Source organism: Pelobates fuscus, chromosome 1 (genome assembly GCF_036172605.1).
Source record: "Pelobates fuscus isolate aPelFus1 chromosome 1, aPelFus1.pri, whole genome shotgun sequence".
Classification (NCBI taxonomy): Eukaryota; Metazoa; Chordata; class Amphibia; order Anura; family Pelobatidae; genus Pelobates; species Pelobates fuscus.
In genome coordinates this window covers 98,240,525-98,260,940 of record NC_086317.1, presented here as the reverse complement: position 1 = coordinate 98,260,940, position 20,416 = coordinate 98,240,525, and the positions used below count along the sequence as shown (strand labels likewise).

The following is a 20,416-nucleotide window of genomic DNA, read 5'->3' as shown; positions in this document are numbered from 1 at the left end:
GAACAAAAGGAAGTGTAAGCCCAGGACCAAAGGTCCAGGAAACACTAGGTGAGATATGGATCTCAGTTGTCTGTTAAAAATATCATTTAATCAGTATACAAAATCATGAACACAAAAAATGATAATGAAAAAATAATGATAACAATAACAAATAAATCACCCACTCTGGAAGGGAGATCTAAGGAGCTCAGGGAGCTATAGGAGGAATATACATAGGAGTATATAGCTGTAATAGCCAAACCACTCTGCCAACCGAGAATATAATGTAATACCTCTAAATAGAGGGCTGGTAGTGGTGATGGTGCCTACAATTTATTGAAAGAGACACTTTAATCCTAGTGAAGACATAGAGCCTACCAATAACACACACTGACTGGTAGTTTCAGATCAATCCTCAATGCACACTCCCAGTTAAAGGAATAGAGACAATCAGGCCTCAATGGTGACTGTAAGGATACTGCTTAGAACAGTGTTACAAAGTAGCTCATATGACGTACTAGGTGCAGTTCAGCATACTTCCGATACTTTTGAATCACACTAAACTAGTATCCACAGAGCAAACATCAGTATAAATTTACCAACATTAAAGTGGGAACAAACGTGCCTCTCATAGAGGCTATACTGAGGGATACTTTTATAGAACGGTGTTACTAGGTAACCAATGACAACAGGTAGGTGTAATTGCTCAAACTCCCAGTATTAGGTGGACAGGAAAAGTAATTAAGTAAGAGCTAAGGAGACATTCCGGTATTGACTGTTCATACAGATTAATCCTCAGAGTCAATATGTCAATTAGAAAATAAAGAGGCATATGTGCCACAAAATGGCTATGCTGGAGGCTCCTGTTATGATCAATTACGCTTAGTGACTCATACTGATTACTTAATTTCAAATGCAGACACACTCTTGCTACAAAAAGAAAGTAAGTAGCTACTGTTAGAGAGAACCGACATCCATCTGGAGCTCGTACAATAACCCCATCCAGCCCAGTGCTGGCTAAACTGCATACCCAGATAACGACCAGAGTGTCAGTGGTCTCACACTGTCTACCTGTCAGACAGTCATCGGTGAAAATACAGCCAGGATTGTCGATAGCACGTCCCCTATAAATCACTCCATACAGGCTCCAACTCTTACTTCCCTAACTAAACACCCCAAACATCGTGAAGAAAGAAAATTAATAAAGTGCCGTGGTTATAAAAACATTATCTGCCTGCCTAACGCGTTTCGGCGCTACAGAAAGCGCCTTTCTCAAAGGCTGTAAACGGGCAACTGCTCGTACTTGGATTTAAATATGTAACGCGGTTTCCATTTGGCCAATCAGTAATGAACATAGGAGGCGCTTAGTTTGTGTGTGCCCCTAGTTCATTGGTGCGTGTGTGAGCCGTCAATCGTAAAGGCTCACACCAATCAGAGCGGGTCGAGGGCGGTGCTAGATGCCGATTCTGAGACGCATGCGTATAGTGTTCTCAGGGCACCAGCTGAAATGCCCAAAGGACTCCGAAGGTGATTAACACGCATTATTAATGCCACCACAAATGATGTTACTGTAGTACAGTGTTTAACCCCATATCCAGAGTAGTCATCTAATACTGCTAGGACTAACTCAAAAATAGTCGGTCCCACATATTTAAAGGATTATATAGTAGTAAGGCATTGGTACCCTTCAAAATGTGAACAGCTCCTGGTGAAAGAACTAATTATGGAGTATTCTGCATTTAGAGAGGTATAGTATCTCTAACATCATTCCAGTGGCTGCTGAGTGGCTAAAGTCTGGTTTTGACCGCTTATTTATTAGTTCATGAGATGACATATTGGCATTATGATAGATACAGATTCTCTGTATATTAACAGACAAGAAGTGTAAGTCCATTGGAGGAATGAAATTATAAAAATATTATAAAAAATTATAAAGTTATGAAATGAAGGGGGTGAAGGTGAAGCCTTCATTAAGGCCATTAGGGGACAAGGTATTTAGTGTCTCAATCCAGAAACATTCCCTCCTCTTGAGGATTAAATCAAGGTCCCCCCCTCTTTTGCCCACATTGACCTTTTCAACCCCTGCAAATTTGAAACATCTAGAGGTATCGCTATGATGTGTTCTAACATGTCTGGCTACGGGAGTGTCTCTATCTGATGAAACCGAGTGGACATGTTCCATCATGCGCCTCTTGAAAGGGCGTATAGTTTTCCCTACATATTTTTTACCACATTTACATGTTAGGAGATACACTAGACCCATGGAGTTACAATTGAAGAATTGTTTGATTGGGGTTTTATGTAGGCCGGAGGAATCAGTAATGAATTTGGAGTCTCTATCTATGTAGCAACAGGCTACACAGCGTCCACACTGATAGGTACCATAAACATTCAGCCAGCTCTTCTTTTTCTCATTATGTTTCGAAAAATGGCTGGGTACCAGCATATCCTTCAGATTTTTGCCCCTTTTTGCAGTTATTGAAACCCGTGACGGAATCACCTCTTTAAGATGACGGTCTTGGGTGAGTAGTGGCCAGAATCTAGCTAAGATTTTTTTGGATGCCTCCCAGCCTGCATCAAAGTTCGCTATACAGCGAATTATTTTAGGGGGGGAAGGTTTTGGAGTATTATCAAGCAGAACCTCGCGGTCACTTAGGAGTGCCCTTTGATATGCCTGTTTCAGACACCTATTTGGGTAGCCTTTGGCTTTAAATCTAGCTCTTAGTAGTGCAGCCTTTGCTACAAAATCTTCCATAGAGGAACAGTTTCTTTTCAGTCGCAGATACTGTCCCACTGGGATCCCCCTCTTCTGTGGGTTGGGATGATAACTGTTCCAGTTAAGCATATTATTAGTTGACGTCGGTTTACGGTATAGAGAAGTTTGTATCCTGAAATCGTCCCTGATGGTAAATGTACAGTCAAGGAAATTCAGAGAGGATATACCGATTTCCATCGTCAAACGTAAGTTGAGATCGTTTTTATTTAACTCTCCCACAAATTCAATAAAAAACTCCTTTGTACCTGTCCATATGACCAAAATGTCGTCTATATAGCGTTTCCAAACGTGGACAAAGTCCAAATACTGTTTCATATGCTCCGAGTGGACGATATATTTTTCCCACCACCCCAGGTGCAGGTTCGCATAGGAGGGGGCACAAGATGTCCCCATCGCAGTCCCCTGCACCTGGTGGTAAAATTTGTTATTAAAAAGGAAAAAATTGTGGGTCAAAATGAACTTAAGGAGGTCAAGAACAAATGTGGTATGACGTGAATGACTGGGACCCCTTGTTTCAAGAAACGAACTTACGTGTTGCAAACCACCCAAGTGGGGTATCGAAGAATACAATGACTCCACATCGAGGCTACATAAAATAGCTCCCTGTGGTACTGCAATTGTCGTGATGCATCTAAGAGTGTCTTTGGTGTCTCTGAGGTAAGACGGTAAATTCTCTACATATGGGCGAAGAATTTGGTCAACATATGTACTGCCTTTGCATGTCATGTTGTTGGTCCCTGACACGATTGGTCTAGCTGACAGTGGCTCATAGCCCTTATGCACTTTAGGAAGACAGTAAAATGTAGATATTACAGGGTTTTTAACAAAAATACTTGCATATTCATCTTTAGTGAGTACACCATAGTCAAATGCTTGGTCAAGGAGAGTTTTGAATTCAGAAAGGAATTTAATAGTGGGATTAGACGGTAGGACCTTATATGTTTTTGCATCACTAAGGATCCCTTCGGCCAGCTGAATGTAATGGGGTCTATTCAAAATGACAATGTTTCCCCCCTTGTCCGCAGGTTTAATAATGACATGTTCGTTGTCCCGTAGCTCGGTCAATGCTTTCCATTCATTTCTAGTAAGATTATTTCTAGGTTTGACCTTCAGAGTATCTATCTTAAGATCTCTAATCATATGGGTAGTGGATTCAACGAACATATCGATGTTTTTAAACTCCCGGATGTTAGGGGTGAACTTACTTTTTGGATGCAGATCTGTGTAGGGTGGGGGGGAAGCATTGTCATTTGTCTCTAGTAGTGACACCAGGTCTAGGAGACATTGATATTCTTTATCATTAAAGCCTAGTTCTTTGGCTTTTTTCTCCTCCTTTACTTTAAAGAATTTATGAAGGGCAAGTTTTCTCCCAAACAAGTTTATATCTTTGATCCATTCAAATTTACAGAATGGTGGAGTTGGGACGAAAGATAAGCCCTTCATAATTACTTGTTTCTGTAAGGTTGTGAGTGGAGTGTCTGAGATGTTGATTATTCTAGTGTCCCCTTCTAGTGACGTCTGCGGTATCTCCCCCTGTTGCGGGTCTGCCTGTACTGCATCTGTTGTTCCCCCTCTCGGGGGAATTGTCCTAAAAAAGATACTCCTTTTTTAAGAATACCTTTGCCCCTCTGTGTACTTTGTCTAGTTTGGGGCACTGATGTCGCCTCACTGTCCGTATCTGAGGTCTCGTATTCAGATGTCGTGCAATAGTCAGAGTCGACCCTTGAGATCTTTTTAAAATGTCTATAGATTTTGCCTGATTTGTAGTCATCGTTATCTCTAATAAACTTTTTATGTTTACGAGATTTAATGATGTTCTGATATTTATTTAGATTTTCTTGTAATCTCTGTTCTTGACTCTGAAATGAGGGGTCGCTAGAACACTTTTGAATCTCTTCTACCGCAGTATTGACTTTGTCATCAATCAATTTTAACCTTTCTGTTTCAAATTTGACCAAGATCTCCATATATTTTTTTTAAAACACATTAGATGCATCCTCCCATTCTTTCAATAGGCCTGGATCATCCATTTGGGTATTGGGTGTGGTTTGTATCCTCAGACCTCTTGGAATCATAGATTTACCCAAATTTACCCATTTATTTGGGTAAATCTATGATTCCAAGAGGTCTGAGGATACAAACCACACCCAATACCCAAATGGATGATCCAGGCCTATTGAAAGAATGGGAGGATGCATCTAATGTGTTTTAAAAAAAATATATGGAGATCTTGGTCAAATTTGAAACAGAAAGGTTAAAATTGATTGATGACAAAGTCAATACTGCGGTAGAAGAGATTCAAAAGTGTTCTAGCGACCCCTCATTTCAGAGTCAAGAACAGAGATTACAAGAAAATCTAAATAAATATCAGAACATCATTAAATCTCGTAAACATAAAAAGTTTATTAGAGATAACGATGACTACAAATCAGGCAAAATCTATAGACATTTTAAAAAGATCTCAAGGGTCGACTCTGACTATTGCACGACATCTGAATACGAGACCTCAGATACGGACAGTGAGGCGACATCAGTGCCCCAAACTAGACAAAGTACACAGAGGGGCAAAGGTATTCTTAAAAAAGGAGTATCTTTTTTAGGACAATTCCCCCGAGAGGGGGAACAACAGATGCAGTACAGGCAGACCCGCAACAGGGGGAGATACCGCAGACGTCACTAGAAGGGGACACTAGAATAATCAACATCTCAGACACTCCACTCACAACCTTACAGAAACAAGTAATTATGAAGGGCTTATCTTTCGTCCCAACTCCACCATTCTGTAAATTTGAATGGATCAAAGATATAAACTTGTTTGGGAGAAAACTTGCCCTTCATAAATTCTTTAAAGTAAAGGAGGAGAAAAAAGCCAAAGAACTAGGCTTTAATGATAAAGAATATCAATGTCTCCTAGACCTGGTGTCACTACTAGAGACAAATGACAATGCTTCCCCCCCACCCTACACAGATCTGCATCCAAAAAGTAAGTTCACCCCTAACATCCGGGAGTTTAAAAACATCGATATGTTCGTTGAATCCACTACCCATATGATTAGAGATCTTAAGATAGATACTCTGAAGGTCAAACCTAGAAATAATCTTACTAGAAATGAATGGAAAGCATTGACCGAGCTACGGGACAACGAACATGTCATTATTAAACCTGCGGACAAGGGGGGAAACATTGTCATTTTGAATAGACCCCATTACATTCAGCTGGCCGAAGGGATCCTTAGTGATGCAAAAACATATAAGGTCCTACCGTCTAATCCCACTATTAAATTCCTTTCTGAATTCAAAACTCTCCTTGACCAAGCATTTGACTATGGTGTACTCACTAAAGATGAATATGCAAGTATTTTTGTTAAAAACCCTGTAATATCTACATTTTACTGTCTTCCTAAAGTGCATAAGGGCTATGAGCCACTGTCAGCTAGACCAATCGTGTCAGGGACCAACAACATGACATGCAAAGGCAGTACATATGTTGACCAAATTCTTCGCCCATATGTAGAGAATTTACCGTCTTACCTCAGAGACACCAAAGACACTCTTAGATGCATCACGACAATTGCAGTACCACAGGGAGCTATTTTATGTAGCCTCGATGTGGAGTCATTGTATTCTTCGATACCCCACTTGGGTGGTTTGCAACACGTAAGTTCGTTTCTTGAAACAAGGGGTCCCAGTCATTCACGTCATACCACATTTGTTCTTGACCTCCTTAAGTTCATTTTGACCCACAATTTTTTCCTTTTTAATAACAAATTTTACCACCAGGTGCAGGGGACTGCGATGGGGACATCTTGTGCCCCCTCCTATGCGAACCTGCACCTGGGGTGGTGGGAAAAATATATCGTCCACTCGGAGCATATGAAACAGTATATGGACTTTGTCCACGTTTGGAAACGCTATATAGACGACATTTTGGTCATATGGACAGGTACAAAGGAGTTTTTTATTGAATTTGTGGGAGAGTTAAATAAAAACGATCTCAACTTACGTTTGACGATGGAAATCGGTATATCCTCTCTGAATTTCCTTGACTGTACATTTACCATCAGGGACGATTTCAGGATACAAACTTCTCTATACCGTAAACCGACGTCAACTAATAATATGCTTAACTGGAACAGTTATCATCCCAACCCACAGAAGAGGGGGATCCCAGTGGGACAGTATCTGCGACTGAAAAGAAACTGTTCCTCTATGGAAGATTTTGTAGCAAAGGCTGCACTACTAAGAGCTAGATTTAAAGCCAAAGGCTACCCAAATAGGTGTCTGAAACAGGCATATCAAAGGGCACTCCTAAGTGACCGCGAGGTTCTGCTTGATAATACTCCAAAACCTTCCCCCCCTAAAATAATTCGCTGTATAGCGAACTTTGATGCAGGCTGGGAGGCATCCAACAAAATCTTAGCTAGATTCTGGCCACTACTCACCCAAGACCGTCATCTTAAAGAGGTGATTCCGTCACGGGTTTCAATAACTGCAAAAAGGGGCAAAAATCTGAAGGATATGCTGGTACCCAGCCATTTTTCGAAACATAATGAGAAAAAGAAGAGCTGGCTGAATGTTTATGGTACCTATCAGTGTGGACGCTGTGTAGCCTGTTGCTACATAGATAGAGACTCCAAATTCATTACTGATTCCTCCGGCCTACATAAAACCCCAATCAAACAATTCTTCAATTGTAACTCCATGGGTCTAGTGTATCTCCTAACATGTAAATGTGGTAAAAAATATGTAGGGAAAACTATACGCCCTTTCAAGAGGCGCATGATGGAACATGTCCACTCGGTTTCATCAGATAGAGACACTCCCGTAGCCAGACATGTTAGAACACATCATAGCGATACCTCTAGATGTTTCAAATTTGCAGGGGTTGAAAAGGTCAATGTGGGCAAAAGAGGGGGGGACCTTGATTTAATCCTCAAGAGGAGGGAATGTTTCTGGATTGAGACACTAAATACCTTGTCCCCTAATGGCCTTAATGAAGGCTTCACCTTCACCCCCTTCATTTCATAACTTTATAATTTTTTATAATATTTTTATAATTTCATTCCTCCAATGGACTTACACTTCTTGTCTGTTAATATACAGAGAATCTGTATCTATCATAATGCCAATATGTCATCTCATGAACTAATAAATAAGCGGTCAAAACCAGACTTTAGCCACTCAGCAGCCACTGGAATGATGTTAGAGATACTATACCTCTCTAAATGCAGAATACTCCATAATTAGTTCTTTCACCAGGAGCTGTTCACATTTTGAAGGGTACCAATGCCTTACTACTATATAATCCTTTAAATATGTGGGACCGACTATTTTTGAGTTAGTCCTAGCAGTATTAGATGACTACTCTGGATATGGGGTTAAACACTGTACTACAGTAACATCATTTGTGGTGGCATTAATAATGCGTGTTAATCACCTTCGGAGTCCTTTGGGCATTTCAGCTGGTGCCCTGAGAACACTATACGCATGCGTCTCAGAATCGGCATCTAGCACCGCCCTCGACCCGCTCTGATTGGTGTGAGCCTTTACGATTGACGGCTCACACACGCACCAATGAACTAGGGGCACACACAAACTAAGCGCCTCCTATGTTCATTACTGATTGGCCAAATGGAAACCGCGTTACATATTTAAATCCAAGTACGAGCAGTTGCCCGTTTACAGCCTTTGAGAAAGGCGCTTTCTGTAGCGCCGAAACGCGTTAGGCAGGCAGATAATGTTTTTATAACCACGGCACTTTATTAATTTTCTTTCTTCACGATGTTTGGGGTGTTTAGTTAGGGAAGTAAGAGTTGGAGCCTGTATGGAGTGATTTATAGGGGACGTGCTATCGACAATCCTGGCTGTATTTTCACCAATGACTGTCTGACAGGTAGACAGTGTGAGACCACTGACACTCTGGTCGTTATCTGGGTATGCAGTTTAGCCAGCACTGGGCTGGATGGGGTTATTGTACGAGCTCCAGATGGATGTCGGTTCTCTCTAACAGTAGCTACTTACTTTCTTTTTGTAGCAAGAGTGTGTCTGCATTTGAAATTAAGTAATCAGTATGAGTCACTAAGCGTAATTGATCATAACAGGAGCCTCCAGCATAGCCATTTTGTGGCACATATGCCTCTTTATTTTCTAATTGACATATTGACTCTGAGGATTAATCTGTATGAACAGTCAATACCGGAATGTCTCCTTAGCTCTTACTTAATTACTTTTCCTGTCCACCTAATACTGGGAGTTTGAGCAATTACACCTACCTGTTGTCATTGGTTACCTAGTAACACCGTTCTATAAAAGTATCCCTCAGTATAGCCTCTATGAGAGGCACGTTTGTTCCCACTTTAATGTTGGTAAATTTATACTGATGTTTGCTCTGTGGATACTAGTTTAGTGTGATTCAAAAGTATCAGAAGTATGCTGAACTGCACCTAGTACGTCATATGAGCTACTTTGTAACACTGTTCTAAGCAGTATCCTTACAGTCACCATTGAGGCCTGATTGTCTCTATTCCTTTAACTGGGAGTGTGCATTGAGGATTGATCTGAAACTACCAGTCAGTGTGTGTTATTGGTAGGCTCTATGTCTTCACTAGGATTAAAGTGTCTCTTTCAATAAATTGTAGGCACCATCACCACTACCAGTCCTCTATTTAGAGGTATTACATTATATTCTCGGTTGGCAGAGTGGTTTGGCTATTACAGCTATATACTCCTATGTATATTCCTCCTATAGCTCCCTGAGCTCCTTAGATCTCCCTTCCAGAGTGGGTGATTTATTTGTTATTGTTATCATTATTTTTTCATTATCTTTTTTTGTGTTCATGATTTTGTATACCGATTAAATGATATTTTTAACAGACAACTGAGATCCATATCTCACCTAGTGTTTCCTGGACCTTTGGTCCTGGGTTTACACTTCCTTTTGTTCGTGTTTCTATATAATATTAGGGTTATCCCCTACTGAGATAAGATCTCGACACACTGAATCTATCCCCGCAAGGGGGTGTTTCTTCTTTTCAGTGAACGTAATTGACTAGACTTGACTTGAAGAATTTTACTAGTGATATTTTGAAATGTAATACATTTTTTAATTCTCACTTTACTAAATAACCCTGATCATGTTTACTCACCTTCATAACTAAGACAGCTGGACAGCAGGTTATGTAAAAACAAAACAAAACAACATATGTTCATACCTTACAGGCATACAAAATGTCAGCCAATGAGGTTTGTTTCTTCGAGTACAGCTTGGGAGTTGAATTTTAATGCAGGTGAAGTGCTAAAACCGAATCTCTTCCACAGTGTAGGGCAGGGCAGCCATCATGACAGCAGTGATGGTTATCATGGGCCTGGTGGTCCTGGGGCACCCAAACTGCTCTGGTCTTGTAATCCACCTCGTGCCAGAGCCCTATACCTCCATCCCCCAATGTGCATATATATATATATATATATATATATAACGAGTACAGCTGTGTATATATAACGAGTACAGCTGTGTATATATATATATATATATATATATATATATATAGCGCCGCGGCTGTCAGGGCGTTGCTGCAGGTTGCCATGACAACACTCCACTTGGCACGCAATGAATGCCACACCCGCGACAGAAGGAGAGGACTAACTGTTGGAGGGGAAAGATGAGACTTCTGGGTCCACCATTTCCCTGTACAAGCATGCTGGGCCACTGGACCTCCAGGGATTCTAGTGTACCCCCTCTCTGACCACAGGTAAGAAGCAGAGAGGTGAGGATAAATGTTATCATAAAACAAAAAGCTAAAACATCCACCCCACCACAGCCCTTGTCCAACACTACAAACACACATTATTATTGCTATTTATAAAGCGCCAACAAGTTCCGTAGCGCTGTACAATGGGTGGATTAACAGACACGTATTTGTAACCAGACAAGTTTGAAAACACACAGGAACAGAGGGATTGAGGGCCATGCTCAATGACCTTACATGCTAGAGGAAGTGGGGTATAGTGACACAAAGGGGAAGGGTAGAAATGTATGCTGCTAGGATAGTATTCACTGAGGGCTTAGTGTTTTGATTTGATGACAGTTGCAGGAGAGGAATTGGGTTGCGGGGAGGGAAAGCTGTTGACAGTTTAATTGATAAGCTCCTGAAGATGTAAGTTTTCAAAGATTTTTTGAAGGAGTGGAGACTGAGTTAGAGTTTAACATAGAGACGAAGGGCATTCCATAGGAATGGTGCAGCCCTAGAGAAGTTTTTAAGGCGAGCATCAGAGGTAAGAGTATGAACAGAGGTTAGATGTAGGTCTCCGACAGAGCATAGGGGCCTAGACGGGACATAATTGTGTATTAGTGAGGATAAGTAGGTTGGAGTAGCATTGTGACCAAAAAAAAAAAACAGAAGAAGGGCTGCGCCAAGAGGTAGGTATTAATAATAAAAGTAATACTAATAGTGTATACAATAGTCCTAAGACAATATAATTAGTATAGTCTCACTCACTAACTCAGTGGGACTAAAGTTTTAATAAAATCACCAAAAGATGAGAACCAAAAAATAAAATAAAAGCCAAAAGCAACGTCTCACACAGAGGTAAATGTCTTTACGGAGTGCTGGATTTTGGGTGTAGTGCCCTCAATTGCTTATGTTGTTCAGCCTCCTTGCTCGTATGTAAAACAAGAATGGAAAAAGACAATGATGCAATATGTACTGACAAGTGAAGATAAAATAAATGGATAAGTAAGTTCAACTCACATTTAAAAGAGCTATATCCAGCTCGGGTGTGAAGAGCGTACAGCAGTATAATCCCTGCTTAAAGGAATTTAATTCCTCTATATATCATACTCTGCAAAACCTACAAACAGAACAGATCATGTACAGATCACATAAACAGAACAGATATTGTACAGATCACACAAACAGAACTGATCTTGTACAGATCAGACAAACAGAACTGATATTGTACAGATCACATAAACATAACAGATCTTGTACAGATCAGACAAACAGAACTGATCTTGTACAGATCACACAAACAGAACTGATTTTGTACAGATCAGACAAACAGAACTAATCTTGTACAGATGACACAAACAGAACTGATTTTGTACAGATCAGACAAACAGAACTGATCTTGTATAGATCACACAAACAGAACTGATCTTGTAGAGATCATTCAAACAGAGCTAATCTTGTACAGATCACACAAACAGAACTGATCTTGTAGAGATCACACAAACAGAACTGATTTTGTACAGATCAGACAAACAGAACTGATATTGTACAGATCACATAAACATAACAGATCTTGTACAGATTGGACAAACATAACTGATCTTGTACAGATCACACAAACAGAACTGATTTTGTACAGATCAGACAAACAGAACTGATATTGTACAGATCACATAAACATAACAGATCTTGTATAGATCAGACAAACAGAACTGATCTTGTACAGATCAGACAAACAGAACTGATCTTGTACAGATCAGACAAACAGAACTGATCTTGTAGAGATCATACAAACACCCAGGGGCGGACTGAGAACCCTCAGGGCCCCCGGGCAAAATAAATCAAGGGCCCCTTACAGGCCCCACCCATACTCCGCAGCAAGCGCCACCCATGTCCCGCCTCCATGCACCGCCTCCAGCCACACCCTACACAATTTTTAGACACAAGGAACAAAAGTGCAATAATCCCTTCAAGGCCCCAGTAGAGACTACAATGGGCCATGGAGGGGGGTCTTTCTAGCAGAGCCTATCTCAGTGTCCTTTAGAGAGTTAGAGAGAGTGTGTTAGAAAGAATCCCCTCCAGGCCCTATTAGAGACTACAATGGAGTCTAATAGGCTTGGAAGGGGGTCTTTCTAACAGAGGCCATCTCAGTGTCCCTGCTGGAAACAGTCGCCTCCAGGCCCCAGTAGAGACTACAATTGAGGGCTAATGGGCCATGGAGGGGGGGGAGCATTCTAGCAGAGGCTATCTCAGTGTCCTTTAGAGAGTGTGTTAGAAAGAATTTCCTCCAGGTCCCATTAGAGACTACAATGGAGTCTAATGGGGCCTGGAGGGGGGTCTCTCCAACACTCTGGTTCCTATTCACAATATAGCAACACAACATAGCTGATACCTAGGCCAAGTTGGCTCCTCTTACCTTAATTACTGTTGCTGACTGGCAGTCTGTGGGCTTGCTGGAAGGCTGTGGGCTTACTGGCTGCGGCTGGCAGGCTGTGGGCTTGCTGGCTATTGCCAGCAGGCTGTGGGCTTGCTGGCTGCGGCTGGCAGGCTGTGGGCTTGCTGGAAGGCTGTGGGCTTACTGGCTGCGGCTGGCAGGCTGTGGGCTTGCTGGCAGGCTGTGGGCTTGCTGGCTACTGCCGGCAGGCTGTGGGCTTGCTGGCTGCGGCTGGCAGGCTGTGGGCTTGCTGGCTGCGGCTGGCAGGCTGTGGCTTGCTGGCTGTGGCTTGCTGGCTGGCAGGCTGTGGCTTGCTGGCTGCGGTTGGCAGGCTGTGGGTTTGCTGGCTTTAAGCCTAAATGGTGGCCTGTAGGCTGGCTGGCTGTCTACTGGCCAGCCTGTGGGCTGGCTGGCCTGTGGGTTGGCTGGCTTGCTGGCTACTGGGGCACTCGTAGATTATTTAAAGAAATAATCCATGCACAATAACCACTACTACTCTGTGTAGTCGTTATGGTGCCAGGAGGGCCGGGCCCCCCTCCCAGAGTAAGTAGTCAAACCGTTTAAGAACAGTTTGACAACTTACCTGGGGTCTGCTGGGATATGAGGCTGTAGTAGGGTATAGAGCAGTGGTGCAATGTGTAAGGGGTGCAGTGTGTGTGAAAGGTTCAGTGTGTGTGAGGGGGTGTAGTGTGTGAATGTGTAGGGTGTGTGGGGCAATGTGTGTACGAGGGGGCTGTGTATGTGTGTGGCAATGTTAGTATGGGGGGCTGTGTGTGTATGGGTGGGCAGTGTATGTGTGTGTGTGTGAGGCAATGTGTGTAAATGTGTATGGTGTGTGTGGGGGCAGTGTGTGTGTATGGGGGGCAGTGTGTGAATGTGTATGGTGTGTGGGGGCAGTGTGTTTATGGGGCTAAAGTTCACTCTCACCACTGCGACCACCAGGAATACCTGGTGGTCACAGTGTTGAGAGTGAACTCTAGCACGTAGCTCCAGGGCTAGAGTTTACTCTCGCAAGAGCCGTAACGTTGCCGTGGTAACCGCGGCAACGATCTGTGCTCGCGCAAGAAGGACCCAGAGGAGCTGCAGGCTGAGCTCCTGGGTCCTCTCTTCCTCCCTCCCCTGCCGGCTGCCCGCACGGTGCCTGCGGACAGGGGAGGGGGCAATTGCCCTCCTCTTACTCCCCCCTCCCCCTCTTCTTACCCCCCTCCCCCTCTTCTTACCCCCCTCCCCCTCTTCTTACCCCCTTCTTACTCCCACTCTCTTCTTACCCCCCTTCTTACTCCCCCTCTCCTTACTCTCCCCCTCTTCTTACTACCCCTCCCCCTCTTCTTACTCCCACCTCTTCTTACTCCCCCCTCTTCTTACCCCCTCCCCGCTCTTCTTACCCCCTCCCCCTCTTCTTACTCCCCCTTCCTCTTTTTACTCCCCCCTCCCCTCTTCTTACCCCCTTTACTCTCCCCCTCTCTTCTTACTCTCCCCTCTTCTTACCCCCCTCCCCCCTCTTCTTACTCTCCCCTCCCCCTCTTCTTACCCCCTTCTTACTCCCCCCTCCCTTCTTACCCCCTCTCTCCCTTCTTACCCCCTCTCTCTCTTCTTACCCCCTCCCTCTTCTTACCCCCCCTCTTCTTACCCCCTCCCTCCTCTTACCCCCCTCCCTCTCTCCTCTTACCCCCCTCCCTCTCTCTTCTTACCCCCTCCCCCTCTTCTTACTCCCCCTTCCTCTTTTTACTCCCCCCTCCCCTCTTCTTACCCCCTTTACTCCCCCCCTCTCTTCTTACTCTCCCCTCTTCTTACCCCCCTCCCCCCTCTTCTTACTCTCCCCTCCCCCTCTTCTTACCCCCTTCTTACTCCCCCCTCCCTTCTTACCCCCTCTCTCTCTTCTTACCCCCTCCCTCTTCTTACCCCCCCTCTTCTTACCCCCTCCCTCCTCTTACCCCCCTCCCTCTCTCTTCTTACCCCCCTCCCTCTTTTTACCCCCTCTCTCTTTTTACCCCCCTACTCCCCTCTCTCTTTTTAGCCCCCTCCCTCTCTCTTTTAACCCCCCTCTCTCTCTCTTTTAACAACCCCCCTCCCTCTTTTAACCCCCCCTCCCTCTCTCTTTTAACCCCCCCTCCCTCTCTCTTTTAACCCCCCTCCCTCTTTTAAACCCCCCTCCTCTCTCTTTTAACCCCCTCCCTCTCTCTTTTAACCCATCTCTTTTAACCCCCCCTCCCTCTCTCTTTTAACCACCCCCTCTATCTTTTAACCCCTCCCTCCCTCTCTCTCTTAACCCCCCCCTCTCTCTCTTAACCCCCCCCCCTCTCTCTTTTAACTCCCCCCCTTCCTCCCTCTCTCTTTTTACCCCCTCCCCGTAGCGTGGCCGAGCTGCTCTGCGTCCGCGGTGCCGGCCGGAGTGATAGGAAGGTGCACACACACTGAGTGTGCACCTTCCTGTCAGTCCGGCCGGGTACAGGAAACAGAAACTCCTGTTCCGCGCGGAACAGGAGTTTCTGTTTCCTGTACCCGGCCGGACTGACAGGAAGGTGCACACTCAGTGTGTGTGCACCTTCCTATCACTCCGGCCGGCACCGCGGACGCAGAGCCTCTCGGCCACGCTACGGGGAGGGGAGGGGAGAAGCTGCAGCCGCCTGAGCGCTCTTAAGAGAGCGCTCAGGCGGCTGCAGCATTTAAAGGGGCGGCCGGGCCCCCTGAGGGCGGGCCCCCCTCCCGGCCGGGCCCTCGGACCATGTCCGAAGTGCCCGACCGGTCAGTCCGCCCCTGCAAACACCTGTTTTTGTACAGATCACACAAACAGAACTGATCTTGTACAGATCACACAAACAGAACTGATCTTGTAGAGATCATACAAACAGAACTGATCTTGTAGAGATCATACAAACACCTGTTTTTGTACAGATTGGACAAACAGAACTGATCTTGTACAGATAACACAAACAGAACTGATCTTGTAGAGATCATACAAACAGAACTGATCTTGTAGAGATCATACAAACACCTGTTTTTGTACAGATCACACAAACAGAACTGATTTTGTACAGATCAGACAAACTGAACTGATATTGTACAGATCACACAAACACAACAGATCTTGTACAAGTCACACAAACAGAACTGATCTTGTATAGATCACACAAATCTATCGATTTATAGATCAAAATATATTAGTTATAATATAACAAAGCTATGGTTTTAAAATCACTGAAAATTTGAGTTCATTGTTTGATGGCATTTACTTGGGATTGACTTTCTTTAATAGATTTTTGTATATAAATATATTGCAGTTGTGAGCCTCTTTATTGAAAGCAAAATAAGATGTCAGTTTGTAAATGTTGGTTTTACTTTTATACTGTGCTTTTAATTCTCTTTGCTAGATTCCCCCAGTCCTTGGTGCTCCCCAATCAAGGTTAAGCATGGCCATGCAACTTGCACAAGTCCATATGGATCCTATTACAAAAATGTGAAAGGGACAAGATGCCACATTTCTTGCCAAAAAGGCTATGAGCTCCATGGAGCAGCACATGTAATATGTCAGACAGACAAACGTTGGTCTGGAAAGTTTGCATGCAAACGTGAGTATTATTCTTTCAGTTCTGGTTTATAATAATTGGAACATTTAATCCATCAATTCTAACCAATGAATGCATTATTAAGTAAAGAAATTGATATATTTAGTAATTATAATAAACAAATAAATACATTTAAAAAAAAGCTTGAACCCAAGTGAGAAGTGATACATATACATGTAAAACTTTTACATCTCTGATATACTAAGTGAAATATACACATAGCAATATATATAGAACTAGCATATCAGATGCTTCATGTGACAATATTTGAACGTTAGAACTTGGGCTGTCATTAAATCAGGGTTTACTTATTGTTAGACATAATAAGGATACCATAACATCCAGACATGTAACTGTGTATAGTTAGCCATGCTGAATATTTTAAATAATGTTTTTTTGTCTCATAGAATATAAATATAAAAAAGTATCTCATGTTATAGCTTACATAGGCTTGCACGGATCCTACATTTTATTATATAAGTTATCCACAAAGTAATGCAACTATGGTCTGCTGTTAATGTATATCTGAAAATCCAAGTACATTTTTAACAAGAGTTTGAATGAAATGAGGGAGGGGCATTAATGGGAACTGTTAAAACATCTTGTACATGGAATTTATCAAATAGCCAGATAGTGAGGCAAGGACCCCCAAGACCAGGGGTGCCCAAAAGGTAGATCTCCACATGTTTTTATGCTACTACTTCCATGATGCTTTGAATGCCTTTAGAATGCATCTAGCACGCAAAGCATCATGGAAGATGTAGTTTTAAACCATCTGGGGATTTACCTTTTGGGCACCGCTGCAGAATACAAACAAGACTAATACGTGAAAAAAATATTTTTAGTAATATATTGATTAGTATGTTAAAAGACTAATTAGCCAGTCACCGGCATTTATTTGTGCAGGGACGTAATTAACCCCTTAAGGACACATGCCATGTGTGACATGTCATGATTCCCTTTTATTCCAGAAGTTTTGTCCTTAAGGGGTTAAATAGGTAAATGTGTACAGCTACGTATAAACTAAACGTGTGTCATAAATAGGCAAGCAATGGTACACTGGATTGATGGGATGTTTAGATTTCTCATTCATTTTCACTACAGTAAAATTTACTATTACATGACTAGCAAACTGCCACTAGATCACTTTTGCAAGTTAGATTTCAGAGAGTGTGAAAATTGGCTTTTAAAGTAACACTTCAAGCACTATAACCACTATAGAGTGCTGTAGTGGTTATGGTTCCAGTAGTGTGCCTACGGTTGCATAGACAAATTGATTTAACTCCTTAACGGCAGAGGATTGAGCAGTGGCACTGCAGGGGCAAAATATGTACACCACAACAACTTTGTTAAGCTAAAGAAGTTTTGGTGCATCTCTTTAAAAGGAAACTGTAACTTCTCTGGAAATTATGCCACTAAATAAATGATTGACAATAAACATGCCTCACAACTGTCCTGCTTTCTCCGGGTTAGTCATGATTTTGGGGTGGTGTCCCACTTTAGTCCCCTGGTGTCCTAAATCTACGGACACCAGTTAGCAGTCCCTGGAAAGCACATTGCAAATGCATCATTAGACTTGCTCGAGCTGTGTAGCGGGCATTAGGACCATGCATGGAGTGCTTCAGCAGCGCACCCTGCATGGTCCTGACAGCATGAGGCTGGCCAGGCTGCCTGTCAGGTGGCAGGTCCGTCCCTTTATGGTCTGCTCCACCCCTTTTGTGTGAGCCCGCCTCTTTTCCAATTCCAGCAGCCCTACAATTGTGGGCATTGCTAATGGCATGGCTTGCGCCACTGACTTTGCCCCTTCAGGACTCTGCCCATGCGTCCTTATTTTCAGAGGGCAGACGTTGGGAGGTATGAAATCATTTTTGTTCTGGTGATGCTCCGTTTTTCCTCTTTTAAATTTATATTTGAGATTTAGCAACAAGGGGGAGCCTTGTTGCAGAATAAAAAAGTGTGGATTTCTACATTGAACTTTATTTGTCTCACGCACACCTCACAAACACTTATTTGGCAGCTATAGGGATTAGTAAACATAATATAAACAAATCTAGGAAGTGACAATTTCCCTTTAAGCCTCAGGTATGTTTGCATTGCTCTTGAAAGAAGATAATTATAGTTTTTGTTTAGGAGCTCCTACCATGAATTTTATTTCCGAGTAAACCACATAAAGGGAAATAAATGTTTAATTTGAACTCAGTACATAATAACAAGTGTATTGTTTGTTTAACAGAAAAACGATGTCCTTCTCTGACTATGCAAATGCACGGAGGATTCAAGTGCTTGGATGGGGCATATTTTAATTCCCGCTGTGAATTCTACTGTTCCCCGGGGTATCAACTGAAAGGAGACCGAGTTATAACGTGCATGGATAACAAGGCATGGAGCGGAAAACCGGCTACCTGTGCGGGTATGTTTTTTGTAAACAATTCAAATGACCCTATAATCATCAATTTATTTAAGCAAAGAGTGCATTTAGAAGCATGATAAATCAAGAACTGTATGATAATGTTTTTTCTCTAACTAGAGTAGAATCCTTTCAAAGTTCTCTCTCTTTCTCATACTTTAATGTTTTGTTCTATAAGAAGACATGAAAGAAACAAAGTAAATATGCATAGTGAGTGTAAAATGTTTTCATTTATTAAAGGGGCACTATAGTCACCAGAACAACTACAGCTTAATGTGGTTAAACTAGTGAACAAAGTCAGTCTCTGCAGGCTTTTTGCTGTAAACAATGCAATTTGAGAAAAAATGCAGTGTTTACTTTACTGCGTAGGGCCACCACCAGTGGCATTAACTCTGACGACCAATAGAGGTGCTTCCGGGGTCAATGTCTCCACGTTCTGCATGGAGATGCTGAACTTTTCCGTAGAGATGCATTGACTCCATGCATCTCTATGAAAAGATGCTGATTGGCCAGCATATGGCATTTGGCTCCCCCTATCGCCCCCGCCTCCTTGGCTGAGATCTTCAGAATTGACGTTCTCAGCCAATGCTTTCACATGGGTTAAGCTTGTCAATTCTGATGATCTCAGCCAAGGAGGCAGATCAAGAAGGGGGTTAGCTTTGGCAGACCTGCGTGATGCAGGAATAAAGAAACATTTTGACCCTATTTATGGGGGGGGGGGCAAGACCGGGCAGACCACCTAAATAGTATTTTTAACTCTATAGCGTCAGGAATACACGTTTGTATTCTTTACCCTATAGTCTTCCTTTAATACACAAGTAACCCTAATATGATAACAGCTGATTAAAATAAAACACGCATGCGACAGTATTTGGGCTATTCCCTAAAGTGATGAGGTGACTTAGATAGGTGCTTTAGGGGTTTGGAGTATACCTTTAAATTATGTCATAATTTTGAGCACATTTATTAGCATATTTAAAAGTCATTTAAAAGTGACAGTTTTCTTTATAGTAAATTTTAAAAAATTTGTAGAAATATGCATTTGAAAACACTGTCAAATTCTGGGAGGCGAGTGGAAAATATGAGTCCTAAATAAATCAATGTAGAACAATATGGAATAAGCCAGATACCCCCGTCCATTCACCCACAGGTTCCAGAATAGATATAAACAACAAAAGTCAATGCTAAGACCCGAGCATTTCTAAAGATGAAATTACACATTTTCATGGTAGAGATGATATTAGGACAGAGGGTAGGCGGCCTTTCGGGGTTGTATCATTTGTGTCACTGGTGATGCCCATATTGAGTAGTTTTACATGGAAACCAGGCAGTACCATCCAAATAAGGGGTGTGTCATCCTTGCCTAAATATACAGCAGGATGACGGACAGCCTGACTGGCCTCACAGTACTGCTTAAGTTCTCTGTGCATGGTCCTAGGCCCTGAGGCCATTCTTTAATTATGTGCTCACGTTGCACTTGATGGGGACAGTTCCCTGGTGTCCCTAAATGCATGACACCAGGGAGCC

At 42.8% G+C, this 20,416-nt stretch overlaps 1 protein-coding gene across 2 annotated transcripts in view; it reads left to right on the top strand.

The window, feature by feature from the left end:
- SRPX (sushi repeat containing protein X-linked) overlaps positions 1–20,416 on the top strand; it is a 125,299-nt gene that overhangs the window by 75,383 nt on the left and 29,500 nt on the right. For both annotated transcript variants that reach the window (XM_063444257.1, XM_063444258.1), the window contains 2 exons: positions 16,288–16,485; positions 18,716–18,892. In XM_063444257.1, the coding sequence (XP_063300327.1) occupies positions 16,288–16,485; positions 18,716–18,892 (375 nt within the window). The remainder of the gene's footprint in view (positions 1–16,287; positions 16,486–18,715; positions 18,893–20,416) is intronic.